The following is an 18,724-nucleotide window of genomic DNA, read 5'->3' as shown; positions in this document are numbered from 1 at the left end:
AGATACAGGTAAATGGGCTCTTGTCAGGGGATTTATATAGGGGAACGTGGCAGGGGTGCCCTTTGTCTCCTCTGCTGTTTGCAATTGCTATAGAGCCTCTGGCGGCGGCGATATGGAGGGATAGGACATAAAGGGATTTAGATATGAAAACTATGAAGAAAAGATAGCCCTGTATGTGGACAATGTGTTATTGTTTTTTGAGGATGCGCAGGAGTCTCTGGGGGCCGCTATGAACAGCATTACTAAATTTGGGTCTCTTTCCGGATTATCTATTAACTGGGATAAGTCTGTGTTGTTGCCCATGGACGCGGCGGCTCCTCTGACACTTGACCCTGGGACCCCCTTAAGGGTGGTACATGAGTTTAAATATCTGGGCATCATGGTTTCGGACAAAATAGAGGACTATGTGCGGCTCAACCTGAATCCCCTGCTTGGGAAGTTCCAGCAGAAGATAGGGGCCTGGAAGAAGCTATTTATATCGGTCGCAGATAGAGTCAATCTGATCAGGATCAATACTTTATTTAGGGATTTAATTTGGAAGGGTGGATGGGCACACATCAAATTAGAGCATCTGCAATGGGCAAAGGATGAGGGTGGTCTGGGAGTCCCTAATCCATGGATTTACTATATAGCATCCCAAGGCCAACATATGGTAGGTTGGGGAGAACCCGAACAAAGGTCTTCAGCGGGGATAATCATTGAATACGCGGTGGGGAAGGGCCCATTGTTAGCTAGTCTGGAAGCGGGCAGATTCAGAATTAACCCCCCAAAATTCCCAACAATAGCTATGCTGGGGAAAGTCTGGCAGAAAATTAAGCAGTGGAGGGGAGTAACGGAATTGACGTGATATACGTCGAATTGGTTTGATCCCAGGTTGGCAGAGCTCATGAGATTGCGGGGGTTCGGTCAGTGGAGGCGCATTAGCATTTGGTTCGTGTCTCAGTTGTTTGATGGGGATGTTATTAAAACATTTGAAACACTTAGGAATGAGTGTCCTTTAAGTCCGAAGATGTTCTTTCAGTATCTGCAGCTGAGTCACGCCCTGAATAGTCAAAATGAGGTGTCGCGTGTGATTCTGTAGTCCGATAGCTTGTTGAATTAATAGGGCCTCGGAGGAGTACGAAGGGGTTTATTATTTTGATGTATAGGGGTCTGATGGATACCTTTTTATTGAAGCACCCTTTAAGGATAAGGGAAAAATGGGTGGCAGACGTGGGTCCCTTGTCAGAGTCCCAGTGGGAGTCCATACTACAATACATCCCCAGGGTTTCCTTGAGTGAGGCTAAGAGGGTGTTGCAGCTATATGTGGTGTATAGGGTGTACAGGACCACGGCATGGATGATGAAGGCAGGACTGAGAGGTGACTCAAAATGCCCAAGGTGCGGTGAGGAAGGTGCTGATTTGCTACATATGATAAGGTCGTGTGCTCGTCTCCAGCCTTTTTGGGTGAAGGTGCTTACTGTAATTTGATTCAAGAGGAAGAAGCTTGGTATCACTTTTCAAGAGGTGATGTTTCAGATGGTTTTATTGGACAAAGGGCAGGGGATTGGGGGGGTTGGTTATGGGGTAAGAGCGATGTATCCATCGGTTTTGTATTCATTGTACCTGTCTGGAAACTGTATCAGACTGTGTTACTTGGGTGTCATATGCTTTAATAAAAACTATGTGATTTGAAAAGATATATATATTTCTTTGTAAAATTATGATATCTAAGATTTAATCAAAAATAGGAAATGCTCCTTGTTTGTAGGTCACAACTTAGACGTAATTGTCTCTATATAGCGTGTCGGCACATTCGGTGAGATCTATGCAGTGCGACAAGCAGGATGTGTGTGGGACATGCAACATCTTGTGCGTGACCACAATAAAACCCTTCACCTGCCAACCTTCACATCACATACGTCAGTTGCTCACACTCCGGCCTGAATGGTACAGGAGCTGCAGATTCTTCAGTCTCTGCACTCAATGTAAAGGTCTGGGATGTGAAAAGCATTTTTTAGTCGTCCCTTTTCCATTCATTTAACCTTGTAAATGTATTATAACAATTATCTAGGCTGCAAACAACTCCTACCAGAAGGTCACTACAGATCTTACATAACTAAAGCTGCCATATTGTAAAAATAAATAATACAGCTATACAGAATGCAAATAGGGCACCCATGAACAGTCAGTGTCCCATTAACAGCAAATCAAAGTTCTCCCATGGCTGGGACTTCATAGCCGGCAGAGCATCCCATACCGAGTCCTGTATAAACGGTGACCCCATAAACGGCGGTGCTAGTACAGCTCAGCGGTATTATTTGTAGTGGTTTACGACAGTAAAGGGGTTAAGGTGTATCTATGTTTTTAAGGCGGCATGGCCACAGGACTTGCCAGAAATGTCATTTACTGGGTTCTTTGTATGGATATAACGGCCACTGTCTGCCACAACAGTTAATAAACAAATAATATCAATCTGTATGCAGTGAATTCCCATTAATGGCAACTTTCCAGGTGAAAAAAGAAGGGACTTTGGGGCTCTATATCTGTCAAAACCAAACGCATTATTACACTTAAAGGCTTTATTGATCTTAGATATTTATGGCATATATACAGAACTAGCTGAAGAGCCCGGCGTTGCCTGGGCATAGTAAATATCTGTGGTTAGTTATAGCACCTCACTTCTCTTATTTTCCCATCACGCCTCTCATTTTCCCCCTCACATCTCTCATTTTCTCTCTTATTACACCTCTCATTTTCCCCCTCACTCCTCTTATTTTCCCCCTCACTCCTCTCATTCCCCCCTCACTCCTCTCATTCCCCCCCTAACACTTGTCATTTCGACCTCACATCTGTCATTTTCCGATCACTCCACTATTTTCCCTCACTCCTCTCATTTTGCACTCACACCTTTTCATTTTCACCTCACACCCCTCATTTTCACCTCACACCTCTCATTTTCCCCTCAGTATATACATGTTTGTCATCTCCCTTATATATAGTATACACCTGTATGTCATCTCCTGTATATAGTATATACCTGTATGTCATCTCCTGTATATAGTATGTACCTGTATGTCATCTCCTCCTGTATATAGTATGTACCTGTGTGTCATCTGCTCCTGTATATAGTATATACCTGTGTGTCATCTCCTCCTGTATATAGTATGTACCTGTATGTCATCTCCTCCTGTATATAGTATATACCTGTGTGTCATCTCCTCCTGTATATAGTATATACCTGTGTGTCATCTGCTCCTGTATATATGTGTCATCTCCTCCTGTATATAGTATATACGTGTGTCATCTCCCCTGTATATAGTATATACCTGTGTCATCTCCTCCTGTATATAGTATATACCTGTGTGTCATCTCCCCTGTATATAGTATATACCTGTGTCATCTCCTGTATATAGTATATACCTGTGTGTCATCTCCTCCTGTATATAGTATGTACCTGTATGTCATCTCCTCCTATATATAGTATATACCTGTGTGTCATCTCCTCCTGTATATAGTATATACCTGTGTGTCATCTCCCCTGTATATAGTATATACCTGTGTGTCATCTCCCCTGTATATAGTATATACCTGTGTGTCATCTCCCCTGTATATAGTATGTACCTGTATGTCATCTCCCCTGTATATAGTGTATATACCAGTGTGTCATCTCCTCCTATATATAGTAAATATTTGTGTGTCATCTCCCCTGTATATAGTATACACTCACCGGCCACTTTATTAGGTACACCATGCTAGTAACGGGTTGGACCCCCTTTTGCCTTCAGAACTGCCTCAATTCTTCGTGGCATAGATTCAACAAGGTGCTGGAAGCATTCCTCAGAGATTTTGGTCCATATTGACATGATGGCATCACACAGTTGCCGCAGATTTGTCGGCTGCACATCCCAAAGATGCTCCATACAAGGCAGGATGGATCCATGCTTTCATGTTGTTTACGCCAAATTCTGACCCTACCATCCGAATGTCGCAGCAGAAATCGAGACTCATCAGACCAAGCAACGTTTTTCCAATCTTCTACTGTCCAATTTCGATGAGCTTGTACAAATTGTAGCCTCAGTTTCCTGTTCTTAGCTGAAAGGAGTGGTACCCGGTGTGGTCTTCTGCTGCTGTAGCCCATCTGCCTCAAAGTTCGACGCACTGTGCGTTCAGAGATGCTCTTAGGCCTACCTTGGTTGTAACGGGTGGCGATTTGAGTCACTGTTGCCTTTCTATCAGCTCGAACCAGTCTGCCCATTCTCCTCTGACCTCTGGCATCAACAAGGCATTTCCGCCCACAGAACTGCCGCTCACTGGATTTTTTTTCTTTTTCGGACCATTCTCTGTAAACCCTAGAGATGGTTGTGCGTGAAAATACCAGTAGATCAGCAGTTTCTGAAATACTCAGACCAGCCCTTCTGGCACCAACAACCATGCCACGTTCAAAGGCACTCAAATCACCTTTCTTCCCCATACTGATGCTCGGTTTGAACTGCAGGAGATTGTCTTGACCATGTCTACATGCCTAAATGCACTGAGTTGCCGCCATGTGATTGGCTGATTAGAAATTAAGTGTTAACAAGAAGTTGGACAGGTGTACCTAATAAAGTGGCCAGTGAGTGTATATGTGTGTGTCATCTCCTCCTGTATATAGTATATACATGTACGTCATCTCCTCCTGTATATAGTATATACCTGTGTGTCATCTCCCCTGTATATAGTATATATGTGTGTGTCATCTCCCCTGTATACAGTATATACCTGTGTGTCATCTCCTCCTGTATATAGTATATATCTGTGTCATCTCCTCCTGTATTAGACCTCGTTCACACGTTATTTGCTCAGTATTTTTACCTCAGTATTTGTAAGCTAAATTGGCAGCCTGATAAATCCCCAGCCAACAGGAAGCCCTCCCCCCCGACAGTATATATTAGCTCACACATACACATAATAGACAGGTCATGTGACTGACAGCTGCTGTATTTCCTATATGGTACATTTGTTGCTCTTGTAGTTTGTCTGCTTATTAATCAGATTTTTATTTTTGAAGGATAATACCAGACTTGTGTGTGTTTTAGGGCGAGTTTCATGTGTCCAGTTGTGTGTGTTGAGTTGCGTGTGGCGACATACTTGTAGCGACTTTTGTGAGATGAGTTTTGTGTGGCGACATGTGTGTAGCAACTTTTTGTGTCGAGTTGCATGTGACAGGTTAGTGTAGCAAGTTGTGTGCAGCAAGTTTTGCGCATGGCGAGTTTTGCGCGTGGCGAGTTTTATGTGTGGTGCGTTTTGAGTATGTTCAAGTTTTGTGTGAGGCAACTTTTGCATGTGTTGCAACTTTTGTGCATGTGGCAATTTTTCCGCGTGGGCAAGTTTTGCGTGTGGCGAGTTTTCCATGAGGTGAGTTTTGCACGTGTGGCGAGTTTTGCGTGAGCCTAGTTTTGCATGTGGCGAGTTTTGCATGTGGCGAATTTTGCGCGTGGCGAATTTTGAGCGGCGACTTTTGTGTTTTGACTTTTATGTGGTGAGGTTGGTGTATGTGTGGTGAAATGTGTGCTGAGGGTGGTATATGTGTTCAAGCTCGTGGTAGTGTGTGGAGCATTTTGTGTGTATTCATATCCCCGTGTGTGGTGATTATCCCATGTCAGGGCCCCACCTTAGCAACTGTACGGTATATACTCTTTGGCGCCATTGCTCTCACTCTTTAAGTCCCCCTTGTTCACATCTGGCAGCTGTCAATTTGCCTCCAACACTTTTCCTTTCACTTTTTCCCCATTATGTAGATAGGTGCAAAATTGTTTAGTGAATTGGAACGCGCGGGGTTAAAATGTTGCCTCACAACATAGCCTATGACGCTCTCAGGGTCCAGACGTGTGACTGTGCAAAATTTTGTGGTTGTAGCTGCGACGGTGCAGATGCCAATCCCGGACATACACACATACATACACACACACATTCAGCTTTATATATTAGATATATCTGTAAGTCATCTCTCCTGTATATAGTATATACGTGTATATCATCTCCCCTGTATATAGTATATACCTGTATGCCATCTCCTCCTGGCTGTCAATTTGCCTGCCAATCCTAGACATACACACACACACACACACACACACACACACACACACACACACACACACACACACACACACACACAGCTTTATATATTAGATATGGCCAAAAAATTGGATTCGTTAGGGTCCTAACACTTTTTCTCCAACTATTAAAAGAACAGTGGTCCCTAAATGGAGAGAACTGTGCACCTGCCCAGTACGTACAGTATGTCTGATGAAGGCTGGATGCAGCCAAAACGCGGTGTTTTTATTCATCCCTTTATTGCAGCGTTAGATTACCTAGTCACTTCATCCTTGCTATATATTAGCTGTCCGACTCTTATCTGGAGCAGATACCAGCGGCACCTGATCAAAGTACCTGAATCTCACAGTTCACTATGGAGCTGTGCCCCGTCTTGCCCGACACTCCCAGGTGATACTTATCTTTCATCTCACATACCCTTCCCACTAATACTACACTCCAATAGCGCTGTTCTTCCATCTCTGCCTTGGGAAATCTGCATTTATTTATAATTTAAAAACCACATTAAAATATAATGCACTGAAAAATATGGAAAACAAATCCCAGTGGGGTAAAATGGTGAAACAAAATGCAATGCCAACATTGTTTTTTGGGGGGCTTCGTTATTAAGGTAATCATTGTGTTGTGAAAAATGATCATATTTTAGTGGTTAGAAAACTCCAAACTTTGTAAAAAAAAAAATAGTTTGAGTCCCCATGTTCATTTTCAGATTTCCAACCAGGGCTGTGGAGTCTGTGTCCATTTTGGTGGAGTCAGTATAAAATGGACTGACTCCTAATATATATAATAAATTAGGTGCAGTAGTACAATCCAGGATGTGCTGTAATTTGTTTTTATAATAATTTGGGAAAGTTATGAAATGTCCTATAAATGCCTGTTCTGTTCCTGATCTAAAGGTCTCGGCTTTTAGCTGAGATGAATCTGTGCTGCACTTTATGTAAATGCTCAGTAGTGACCAGGGCTGTGGGGTCGGGAGTCAGGGAAATGTCGGAGGTTTGGCTTACCGAATCCACAGCCCTGCTTGTAACCTTTTTTACTTTTACTGACGGAGCACGTTGAGAGGTTCTTTTATGCACACCGAGCCAAGTTTTCATTGATGCCAATTTTGGTCCAAACGATGTCTTGATTGCACTTTATTACATTTTAAGAGAGAAGTGCTGTAGGAGATCCCTAGCTGCTTCAAAATAGCAAAATAGCCTCTGTCAAGATGAGAAAGATAAGATATAAACCGAAAAAGTCAGTACCACAGAAATAGAGAAAAAAAATATAAATTGATCAGGGAAGCCGGGTTACGGTGCAAAGCGTCAATCAGAAGGTAAAGAGAAGTATCATGCAGTCCAAGGGTTAAACCAGTAGGGGCTTACAGGGCTTAATAGGAACACAGAATACAAAATTTAAGAAAAAATAGTGAGCCAAGACAGTAGTCAAAAAAGTATACAATAGCTGGCCCTGGTGGCAAGACAAAGGGGAATTAAAGGGAATCTGTCACCTGTCACAATGCATTACTAACAACACACTGGGGCCAGTTTAATAGCTAAGACAGAGGTGACAGGTTCCCTTTAAACAAAGTTCCAAGAACCCATCACATAATTGGTCTGTTGGCTGTCCCATGTAATTGGTTGGCCAATCAGACCACCTAATGGCCCAGATTACTATCCACCATGCTGGTTCAGTGGCACTTGCACTTGTTAGTGCTCACATGGGGTTCGACCTGGCAGCTTCTACCAGAGGTTAATATTGTGGGAGCTGGGACGGGTGAGTATATCACACTGATATAAACTGCACAATGTCGAGTGTATGTAGCATTTTCTAGGAATACCTCCAATGACCAATATTTACTATACTCACTCTAGACGGTGATGACACAATGCAACATCCCATAACGTGACGGGTGTCAACATCAAGACCTAGCCTTACTTCAAGCGTGGCCTCCTCATTCTCCCTGAATGATGGAGATGGCATGTTTACCCTCAGAAGCAAATATTGTATCAAACATTACACATGGCCACCTTTTCCAGGACCTCTCAACAACTCATCTACATTTACCTTCCATATACAGTAAGACTCGGGCTTTTGTCACACGGGATCGAATTTTGTCAATGGAACAAAAGAAAACTTTCCCAAAAGTTGTTTTCATGAGAGAATCAGATCCTATTGTAGGCATTTAATTTGTAGATAACCTGTGTAATTCCATTATTTTCCTGGACAAACACAATTCCAACCCAAGTGTGTTCAATACAGTCACCCTACGGATGGCTTTCCTGATGTCTCCCATCAGCCACATCAATGCTCAATATTGATGACACATCACCTGACTACGGAAGACAGTAAATGGTGACACCATATAAAGGGGGCGGAAAGACCCCCAATAAAGGCACAGATATGCACTTACATACATACAACATATCTAACCCAACCATTACTATTGCTTCTAATCTCTGTGAATTCATCAAGACAAGGGCTTTGTATGCCGTCTTGATCTAGAGTCTGGCAAAGCAAGATGTGGCATAATTACTAACAGGCATATGTCTCTTAACAGCACTTGGCTACCCATACGCCAATGTTGAAAAATGTACTGGTTCACCTGGCGAGATAGATTTGTTAAGCTGCAGGTCAGGGTCAGAGTGACAGACCGGAGTTGAAGCAGTGGAGCTGGACTAGTCAGACAACAAAGGGAACAGTAAAGACCCAAAGGAGTTGAAAGTGCTGGATGGAGCAGAGTCAAGTGTGCCAATAATACCTTGAATCAGTAGAGACAAACAGGCATGTAGGTAACTTGATTATTATTATTATACATTTATATAGCGCCATTTATTCCATGGCGCTTTACATGTGAAAACGTGAGGTAGCAGAATTCAATATGCGCACAGCACAATGGAAAAGACAGACAAATAGACAGGCAACAAAGTTAAGTGTATGGACAGAACCTTAGTTCAGAAGAGAGGAGTAAGCAGGTATGACGTTGGCTGGAGCAGAGCTGAGTGTGCAGACGGCGCCTTAGATCAGTAGATACAAACAGGCAGGCAAGCACCTTGTTGCAGCAAAGCTGAGTGTGTGGACAGCACTCTGGATCAGGAGAGCTGAGTAAGTAGTCAGGTACCTTGCAGTAGCAGAGCTGAGACAGCACCCAGGAATAGTAGAGCTAAGTTGGCAATCAAGCACCTTGTTGTACCAAAGCTGAGTGTATGGAGAGCACCAAGGAACTGAGGTGTTAGGGCTCCATTCACATGGACCTATTGGTGGCATTATCACACTAAACAATCGCCGATCGGTGCACTTTTACCAATCAGTGGTCGTTTAACAGCCTGTTTACACAACAGACCATAGTAAGCAATGCACACTGAATGATTTGTACTAGACTGCTCAATGCTCATAGGCCGCCATAGTTCTTGGCACTACGAGTCCCATTACTATGCTAATATTGCTACAATTAACACCAATTTTGTGGCATAAATTGTAATAAATGTGTGGGGCTGCACTAGGCCTGGCCCACCCCCCTAAGCTGCACTCACTTTCTAAAGAGTTTTTGGAGTTGGGGTCAACACAAACCCAGGTAACAACATTTTTGCACATTTTGGGTTTGTTAAATCAGTTCCTTTGTGTTTCAAGTCAAGCTAATTCTTTGCCAGAAATGGCAGAAAACACAGTTTTTCTTCCAAAGGTTTTTGAAGTAACTCGTGAAGCAACATTTCCAGTGATACATTTAAAGCCCAAACCATAAATGAAGGAACCTGATACAATGACTCGTGATTATGAGAGTTCACACACTGCAATATCACATTTCTCAATTCTCCGGGGAGTGGGTGTTTATAGCGCACAAGGGAAGGACGCTTATCTCCACAATGTAATAACCAACTCTCAGATCATGGTCCAGGCAGAAAGAAGAACCGTACGCCATAAGATCGCAGCCCATGAGCCAGGTAATGGTTATTCCGTAAGATGGCAATTACCGGCCTTATTTCTATACCCAACTAGCAACAAGAGTTGACTACCAGCGGCCGGGCTAATGCCAGGTGGCAGAAACGTCTCTTCCAAGCACTTGCTAAGGGACTCACCAATAAAGAATTGCAAGGGTAAACTGCACTATTTTCCTAAAGTTTCCCTTAACCCTTTGTTAACCAGACCAATTTTTGGCTCAATTTAATGCTGTTATTTTGACACAACACTTAAGTTTGGGTGTATTGTAGGAATCCACGCACATGCAGCAGTTTTTCCTATTTGCAGAAGTTTCTACAAATCTCTTATGTGTTAATATACCCTTAGGCTGCCGTCACACTAGCAGTATTTGGTCAGTATTTTACATCAGTATCTGTAAGCCAAAACCAGGAGTGGAACAATTAGAGGAAAAGTATAATAGAAACATATGCTCCACTTCTGTATTTATCACCCACTCCTGGTTTTGGCTTACAAATACTGATGTAAAATACTGACCAAATCCTGCTAGTGTGACGGCAGCCTTAGGCTGTGTTCACACATTGCGTATTTAGTGTGGATTTTCCACACGTGAAACCTCCTGAATTTTAACCTAATCTCATTCACACAATTTTTTTTTGCTCTCATTTTTTTGGTGCAGGAACCAAGGAGAAATTGATTCTTTAAGAAATCTGAATATCCGGTGGGAAAATCTACACCAAATACGGGATATGTGATACCTGAACCCAGCCTTGGCCTATGTGCACTTGGGAGTTTTTTGAGAAGTTTCTAGAGCAAAAAACTGAACGTAAACTTTTCAAATCCTCCTCCAAATCTCAAAACTCCTCAAAAACTTTGTTTCCACTCGTAAACTTAGCAAAAAGACTGTGCGCACATTGCCCGAGATGTAAAAAAAAAAAAAGCATTCAGGGTTTTATCCCATTTTGTTTGGTGGAACTGCCGATTTTTGGCGGCCGCGTTTTCCTAAGCATCTTCGCGGGTGGTTTGTCAGTCCTTTGGCAGCTCTGCTCCATACTTTCCAGTGTATAGAGCGGGCAGCTTCCCAACAAAGATGCCCAAAGAATGAAGATGTCACTTCTCTTAACATGTTCCCGAACAAGGTTTCCAAATCCTGACGTGGTTAAAAGAGACAATAGAAGAGACACGTACACAGCAATGTCGACATGACATTGCTGGACATTATGTACATTTCTTGCAAAAAAGACGTCGAGTGCACATGCCCTAGGGCTAGTTTTATATATTGTGTATTTTGGTCAAAATAAGGTATGACCAGGGAGGAGAAATTCAGTGCATGTACACTTTACTGACCAGACACATTCCTCCGGCAGGCATGACATAAGCAGCTATACCAGTCCGTGCAGTGCCATGCGATTCTCACAGGAGAAATAGGCAGTATGTCTCTGCCCTTACGCTATTCAACACTGAGTTGTTGTTTTTTTCTCATGTTTTTGCACCAATGAGACATTTTATTGAATCTATGTTATTTTCTCCTTAGCTATTTTGCTATTACTGATAGAGGGCAAAAATAGTAATAACATGTTACATATTTTTCCTTTAAATAGACCACAAAAATATCCACCTTTCTTTGACTTTATACCAGGTGAAGATTAGAATATCTGAGGTGGGTGTGTAACATGAGAAGCTATTCTTTAAAGAGGATCGTTCATTGAATTTTTAATTTAAAGAGAACTTGTTGTGTCTCAAAACATTATTAACCTACAGATATAGGGTTAATCGGCAGGTTAACAGTGTTCCAAACAGGGCTGTGGAGTCGGAGTTGGAGCCCATTCTGGTGGAGTCGGAGTCGGTGCGATGGAAATTGAGCAGTCGGAGGTTTGGCTAACTGACTCCACTGCCCTGTTTGGGCTGTGGAGTCGGAGCCCATTTTAGTGGAGTTGGAGCCGGTGTCATGGAAATGTAGGAGTCGGAGGTTTGGCTTACCAACTCCACAGCCCTGGTTCCAAAGCTACCCGGCTGCCAGAGTGAAAGCCCGGCTACTGGGAGAAAATTAGCTTTATTTAGTCACTGCTCAGTATGTATACAGTGAGTGGTGGCTGTAAAGAACACCTTGGCACATTGACTGACAGCTGTCAGCACTGATACACTGCAGAGAAGGCAGCTGTCAGTCAATGTGCTGGGTGTGCTTACCACTATCACTCACTACGCACTGAGAGCTGACTGAAGCCACGCTGGCCTATGACTGAAAGCCAAAGTCTGCTGGGGGGTATAAAATTAATTTCCTCTTGATAGTTGGGATTTCAGTACTATTTCCTCATGTGCAGGCGTTGCAGGACCTTAGGTATCCATGGTTACGTCCACTAATAAAGTGACAGCTAGCTGCTAGTGGTCGTAACCACGGATACCAAAGGTCCTGCAATGCCTGCACATGAGGAAAGAGACATAGCGAATCAAAAAAAACCTATATTACATTTCTAATTTGGAGGAATTTGCTAATATTATTATTATTACACCTACTACATACTGGGATAGGATCTTGGAAATGGGAATATTTCTTTAAAGCTTCCATCAAAGTTCACTGACATCCAGGCCCCAAAAAACATTAATGTTTGCTCTTTGAAACAGATACAAGTGGTCATAATAGGGTTAACCACTGTGTTACGAGGTCGCAGTAAATCCTGTTCTTCTGCATTATCCACTAAACACGAGTCCATAACACGTTACCTCTAAATAACCTGTTCACTAAAACCAGCTCTAACAGTCCAGCAGTGAAGGGGCTATTCTCAGTAACCTGGCATGGCCGCCACTGGAATGACCATGTAGTCATGACGGGAATTAAACATATTTCCTGCTGGATACACAATAGTCAGTCTTTTTTCCCAGGCAGTATGGGGAGAGTGGGGTTAAATTGAAAGTCTACAGTCAGAGCACAGTGCAAGGAAGAAGATGACGATCTTGTTACCGTCCTCACCATAATGATATAGGGTTACCGATGTAGCAGAGATAAATGTGTCACGTGCCCAGTAAGACCAGTCCTATGGTGAGAAGTGCCCATATCTATAAGTGTTATGTACTAATAACTATATGTAAGTGCATCATTCTGTGAGGGTAAAATATATAGTTCCATTCTCACCGACCATATTACATAACGACACAGCAAGGGGATCCATTCTCTACGAAGGGCCGTTATTACAAATACGCTGCTTTTGGTATTTAGTATCCCGCACATACATGATTAATGAGCGCCCTGTCTAAAGTTACCGTGAGAACTGCTAAATAATCCAATAAAGATGGCAATTCCCAGGACGGGGTGGGAAAACCTTAGATCATTTCTAAATGTCATTTATCTTCCGAGAGGCTCCAAAGAATCCCCTATCAGAAAAAGAATAAGGATGAAAGTTTTACAAATAATCACACAGTAATCTCTGCTGCCCCATATTAGTAATGACCTCCCCACTGATAACCTCATTATGGTAATTCATCCCAAACTATCAGAATTTAGGCAATGTTCACAATTACATTGGAGGCTCCGTCGCAAACGAAAACTACAGCAAGACCAATAAAGCTTTCTAATGTGAGTCAATGGGATCAGTACGGCAACGGGGGAATGCACTGTGCGACAAATCTGGCACTATGTCCATTGTAGATGCAGATGGACATGGGACATTAGACCTGCTGAATTACCCACCTTCAAAATGCCTTAAAGATGTGTTCAAAGCCCTTAAAATAGGGCTAATCCCAGACCACGATGGTGAGGTGTCAATCACAGCGATATGACCAGCAATTGGCTGCCACTGGCATAAAGTTGGCAGCCCATTGTAGATTAGTGCTGCACTGTCACTCCTTTCATTCCAGGTTATGTAAGGCAGTGTTGTCCATCTCATTCGTCATCCCAGAAATGTCACTTTTGTGTTGTTATAAAAACAATCTTCATACAATGAATATAAATTCTTCACCTTTATAATAAAGAACTAATAGCAACAAAAAAGCAAACAAACAGAGACTTTTTTAAGTGTAAAAGCCTCTCCCTGAGTCCTACCTTCCTACAGGGAACTCTACGTATGTAATATGGTCCATAGACCTCACTGCGACATACAATACTGAAATCCCAAACACCTACAGCAAACATTGAAATAACACCCAAACCAAAAGAAGCCACATGTTCATAGCTTACAATGCACAGTGTCCATGTCACTGGTTTACAAGAGATACATAGTAGAAATATAACTGATACATAGTGCCCACGTCAATCAGCAACTGATATATAGTGCCCAGGTCAATCAGTAAATAATATATAGTGCCCATGTCAATCAGTAACTGATACATAGTGCCCATGTCAATCAGCAACTGATACATAGTGCCCAAGTTAATCAGCAACTGATGCATAGTACCCAAGTCAATCAGTAACTAATATAGTGCCCATGTCAATCAGCAACTGATACATAGTGCCCACATCAATCAGCAACTGATACATAGTGTCCAAGTCAATCAGTAACTGATACATAGTGCTCAAGTCAATCAGCAACTAATACATAGTGCCCATGTCAGTTAGCAACTGATACATAATGCCCAAGTCAATCAGTAACTAATATATAGTGCCCATCTCAATCAGCAACTGATACTTAGTGCCCACATCAATCAGTAACTGATACATAGTGCCCAAGTCAATCAGTAACTAATATAGTGCCCATGTCAATCAGCAACTGATACATAGTGCCCACGCCAATCAGCAACTGATACATAGTGCCCACATCAATCAGCAACTGATACATAGTGTCCAAGTCAATTAGTAACTGATACATAGTGCCCAAGTCAATCAGTAACTAAAATAGTGCCTATGTCAATCAGCAACTGACACATAGTGCCCACGCCAATCAGCAACTGAAACATAGTGCCCACATCAATCAGCAACTGATACATAGTGTCCAAGTCAATCAGTAACTGATATATAGTGCCCACATCAATCAGCAACTGATACATAGTGCCCATGTCAATCAGTAACTGATACATAGTGCCCAAGTCAATCAGCAACTGATACATAGTGCCCATGTCAGTTAGCAACTGATACATAGTGCCTAAGTCAATCTGTAACTAATATATAGTGCCCATCTCAATCAGCAACTGATACTTAGTGCCCACGTAAATCAGTAACTGATACATAGTGCCCATGTCAATCAGCAACTGATACATAGTGCCCACGTCTATAAGTAACTGATACATAGTGCCCAAGTCAATCAGCAACTGATGCATAGTACCCAAGTCAATCAGCAACTGACACATAGTACCCAAGTGAATCAGCAACTTATAGTGCCCACATCAATCAGCAACTGATACATAGTGCCCACATCAATCAGCAACTGACACATAGTGCCCAAGTCAATCAGCAACTGACGCATAGTGCCCAAGTGAATCAGCAACTTATAGTGCCCACATCAATCAGCAACTGATACATAGTGCCCAAGTCAATCAGCAACTAACAGTGCCCAAGTCAATCAGCAACTGATACATAGTGCCCACATCAATCAGCAACTGACGCATAGTGCCCAAGTGAATCAGAAACTTATAGTGCCCACATCAATCAGCAACTGACACATAGTGCCCAAGTCAATCAGCAACTAACAGTGCCCAAGTCAATCAGCAAGTGATACATAGTGCCCACGTCAATCAACAACTGATACACAGTGCCCACATCAATCAGCAACTGATACATAGTGCCCACATCAATCAGCAACTGAAACATAGTTCCCAAGTCAATCAGCAACTTATAGTGCCCACATCAATCAGAAAATGATATATAGTGCCCATGTCAATCAGCAACTGACACATAGTGCCCAAGTCAATCAGTAACTAATATATAGTGCCCATCTCAATCAGCAACTGATACTTAGTGCCCATGTCAATCAGCAACTGATACATAGTGCCCACGTCTATCAGTAACTGATACATAGTGCCAAAGTCAATCAGCAACTGATGCATAGTACCCAAGTCAATCAGCAACTGACACATAGTACCCAAGTGAATCAGCAACTAACAGTGCCCAAGTCAATCAGCAACTGATACATAGTGCCCACATCAATCAGCAACTGACACGTAGTGCCCAAGTCAATCAGCAACTGACGCATAGTGCCCAAGTGAATCAGCAACTTATAGTGCCCACATCAATCAGCAACTGACACATAGTGCCCAAGTCAATCAGCAACTAACAGTGCCCAAGTCAATCAGCAACTGATACATAGTGCCCACGTCAATCAACAACTGATTCACAGTGCCCACATCAATCAGCAACTGATACATAGTGCCCACATCAATCAGCAACTGAAACATAGTTCCCAAGTCAATCAGCAACTTATAGTGCCCACATCAATCAGAAACTGATATATAGTGCCCATGTCAATCAGCAACTGACACATAGTGCCCACGTCAATCAGTAACTGATATATAGTGCCCACATCAATCAGCAACTGATACATAGTGCCGAAGTCAATCAGCAACTGATACATTGTGCCCAAGTCAATCAGCAACTGATACATAGTGCCCACGTCAATCAGTACCTAATATATAGTGCCCATGTCAATCAGCAACTGACACATAGTGCCCACGTCAATCAACAACTGATACATTGTGCCCATGTCAATCAGCAACTGATACATAGTGCCCATGTCAATTAGCAACTGATACATAGAGCTCATGTCAATCAGCAACTGATACATAGTGCCTAAGTCAATCAGCAACTTATAGTGCCCACATCAATCAGCAACTGATACATAGTGCCCACATCAATCAGCAACTGACACATAGTGCCCACGTCAATCAGCAACTGATACATAGCACCTGTCAGTAACTGTCATAAGATATGTAGTGCCCACGTCAGGCAAGATATCTGTACATACGTAACTGTATATATATACTGTATGCATATATATAATAGATATATATATATACATTGTATGTATAGCCACATAGATATACACGATTATATGATGTCAGTAACTGTGAGAGCGTACATCGCGCCCTCCTCTGTAGCTTACACTATATATGTACAGATATCACAGACATATCGGCAGGGGATTTCTCCCAGTCAGTTTATTGCTTCCTACAGGACGGAGTTCACGACTTTCTCTCCCAGCTTTTATAATCTGCCTTAAACCTCATCTGCTTTCCGTTCACTTTTTGAACCTTTTGAGCGCAGCCTGAAATTGTTGATGACATTTTTCCCTCACAGACGCTGTGCACAAACTTTCCAAAACTCCATAGACAAAAATAAAGTGTCAGAAATCAGCAGCCCTTCCCCCGTCACCCCCATGTCATTACCGTGGCCACCTCAACGCAGAACAGGCACGTAATGTCTGTATTGTGAGGGTTGTAAGGGCTCGTTCACACAAGTGCGGTCTGTGGAAAAAACGGACAGCACTCGGACTAATATTATCCCATGGGGCCGGGCACTGACCGAATCTGTGTGTGAAAACAATGGCCGCGTGCACTCGTTTCTTCTGGAAACCATATGATATAAGCCCATTGTGGTCTATGGGAGCGGGAGAACAATCGGATGCTGTGCGGAGACACAATATAACATTATGGATACATTACAGCTCTGTCACACAGGAAACGAAATGATTAATGGCTGCTGCTGTAAAAGTGGACTGTATACGGACCACACACGGGTGGCAAGTGAGAAAAGATGCCGATGAGCTTTCTGGGGCCCACCCTAAGCACTAGGTTCTGCCCCTTTCCAATACCTTGCATTAGATCTATAGATATTACTGGTAATAATCTCCATGTATAGATCAGTCACCAATCTGCAGGAAGAAGGATAAGCAATGAATGCCCATATTCCTCTGGCACCCCCACTAATTAGAAGGACCCCCGGAGGGATTTTGTGGGGCCACAGCTGTCACTTTGGGGTAAATCAGTCCTCTAAATCAATGAAGAAAGAACAAGCCCCCTGGCCCTCAGTGAGGTCTCAGATGCAGCGGAGTGACAGCACAGTCCGCCCTATCTCTCCCCATAAGGTGACACCGTAGAGAAGACCCCACATGGCGCCCCCCACTCACTATGCATTACCTGGCAGGAGCAGCAGGCAGGCCAGCAGAGGGCAGCACACCAGCGGGGACCCCGCACCCCACTTTATGTCCATGGTGGAGGAAGAAGCCAGAGCTCAGAGATCGGTCACAGGACTAGAGGAGCAGCGGTGCAGAAGCCGGGATCGGCGGCGGCGTGTGACACATCAGGAGCAGGTGCCTGACCAGCTGGGAGCGGTGTGACATCTGCAGTCCATGCCGCCTGCTCCTGCCCATGGCAGCAGACCCGCCCGCACCCTCCCACGCCTCTCCCACTGAAGAGTCACTGTACACAGCGAGTGACAGCGACCGGCCCCGCAGCGCCCTCTGCTGGACCTCTCTGTGTGATCTCATGGGAGCAGATTAAGGGCATGTGCACAAGTTGCGGATACATGTGCGGATTTCTCCGCGCAGATTCTGAAAAACATTTTACCCGCGGATTTACCGCTGTTTTTGTGCGGATTTCTCCTGCGTTTTTACACCTGCGGATTCCTATAAGGCTATGTGCACACGTATAATAGTCCTCTGCGGATTTTTCCACAGCAGAATTGATAAATTTGCATTTTTGCTGCAGATTTATCGTGGATTTACCGCGGATTTCACTGCGGTTTTACACCTGCAGTTTTCTTTTGGACCAGCTGTAAAGCCGCTGCTCAATCCGCAGAAAGAAGTGACATGCTGCGGAATGTAAACCGCTGCGT

The 18,724-nt window shown here is 43.3% G+C and overlaps 1 protein-coding gene across 1 annotated transcript in view; it reads right to left on the bottom strand.

Annotated features, from left to right (window-relative positions):
- PARM1 (prostate androgen-regulated mucin-like protein 1) overlaps positions 1-18,282 on the bottom strand; it is a 109,923-nt gene extending 91,641 nt beyond the window's left edge. Inside the window, exon 1 of the mRNA XM_077276641.1 lies at positions 18,028-18,282. Coding sequence (XP_077132756.1) covers positions 18,028-18,100 — 73 coding nt within the window. The 5' untranslated portion in view covers positions 18,101-18,282. The remainder of the gene's footprint in view (positions 1-18,027) is intronic.
- Positions 18,283-18,724: the final 442 nt, after the last annotated feature.

Source organism: Ranitomeya variabilis, chromosome 1, assembly GCF_051348905.1.
Source record: "Ranitomeya variabilis isolate aRanVar5 chromosome 1, aRanVar5.hap1, whole genome shotgun sequence".
Classification (NCBI taxonomy): Eukaryota; Metazoa; Chordata; class Amphibia; order Anura; family Dendrobatidae; genus Ranitomeya; species Ranitomeya variabilis.
This window is presented reverse-complemented; position numbering and strand designations above follow the sequence as displayed.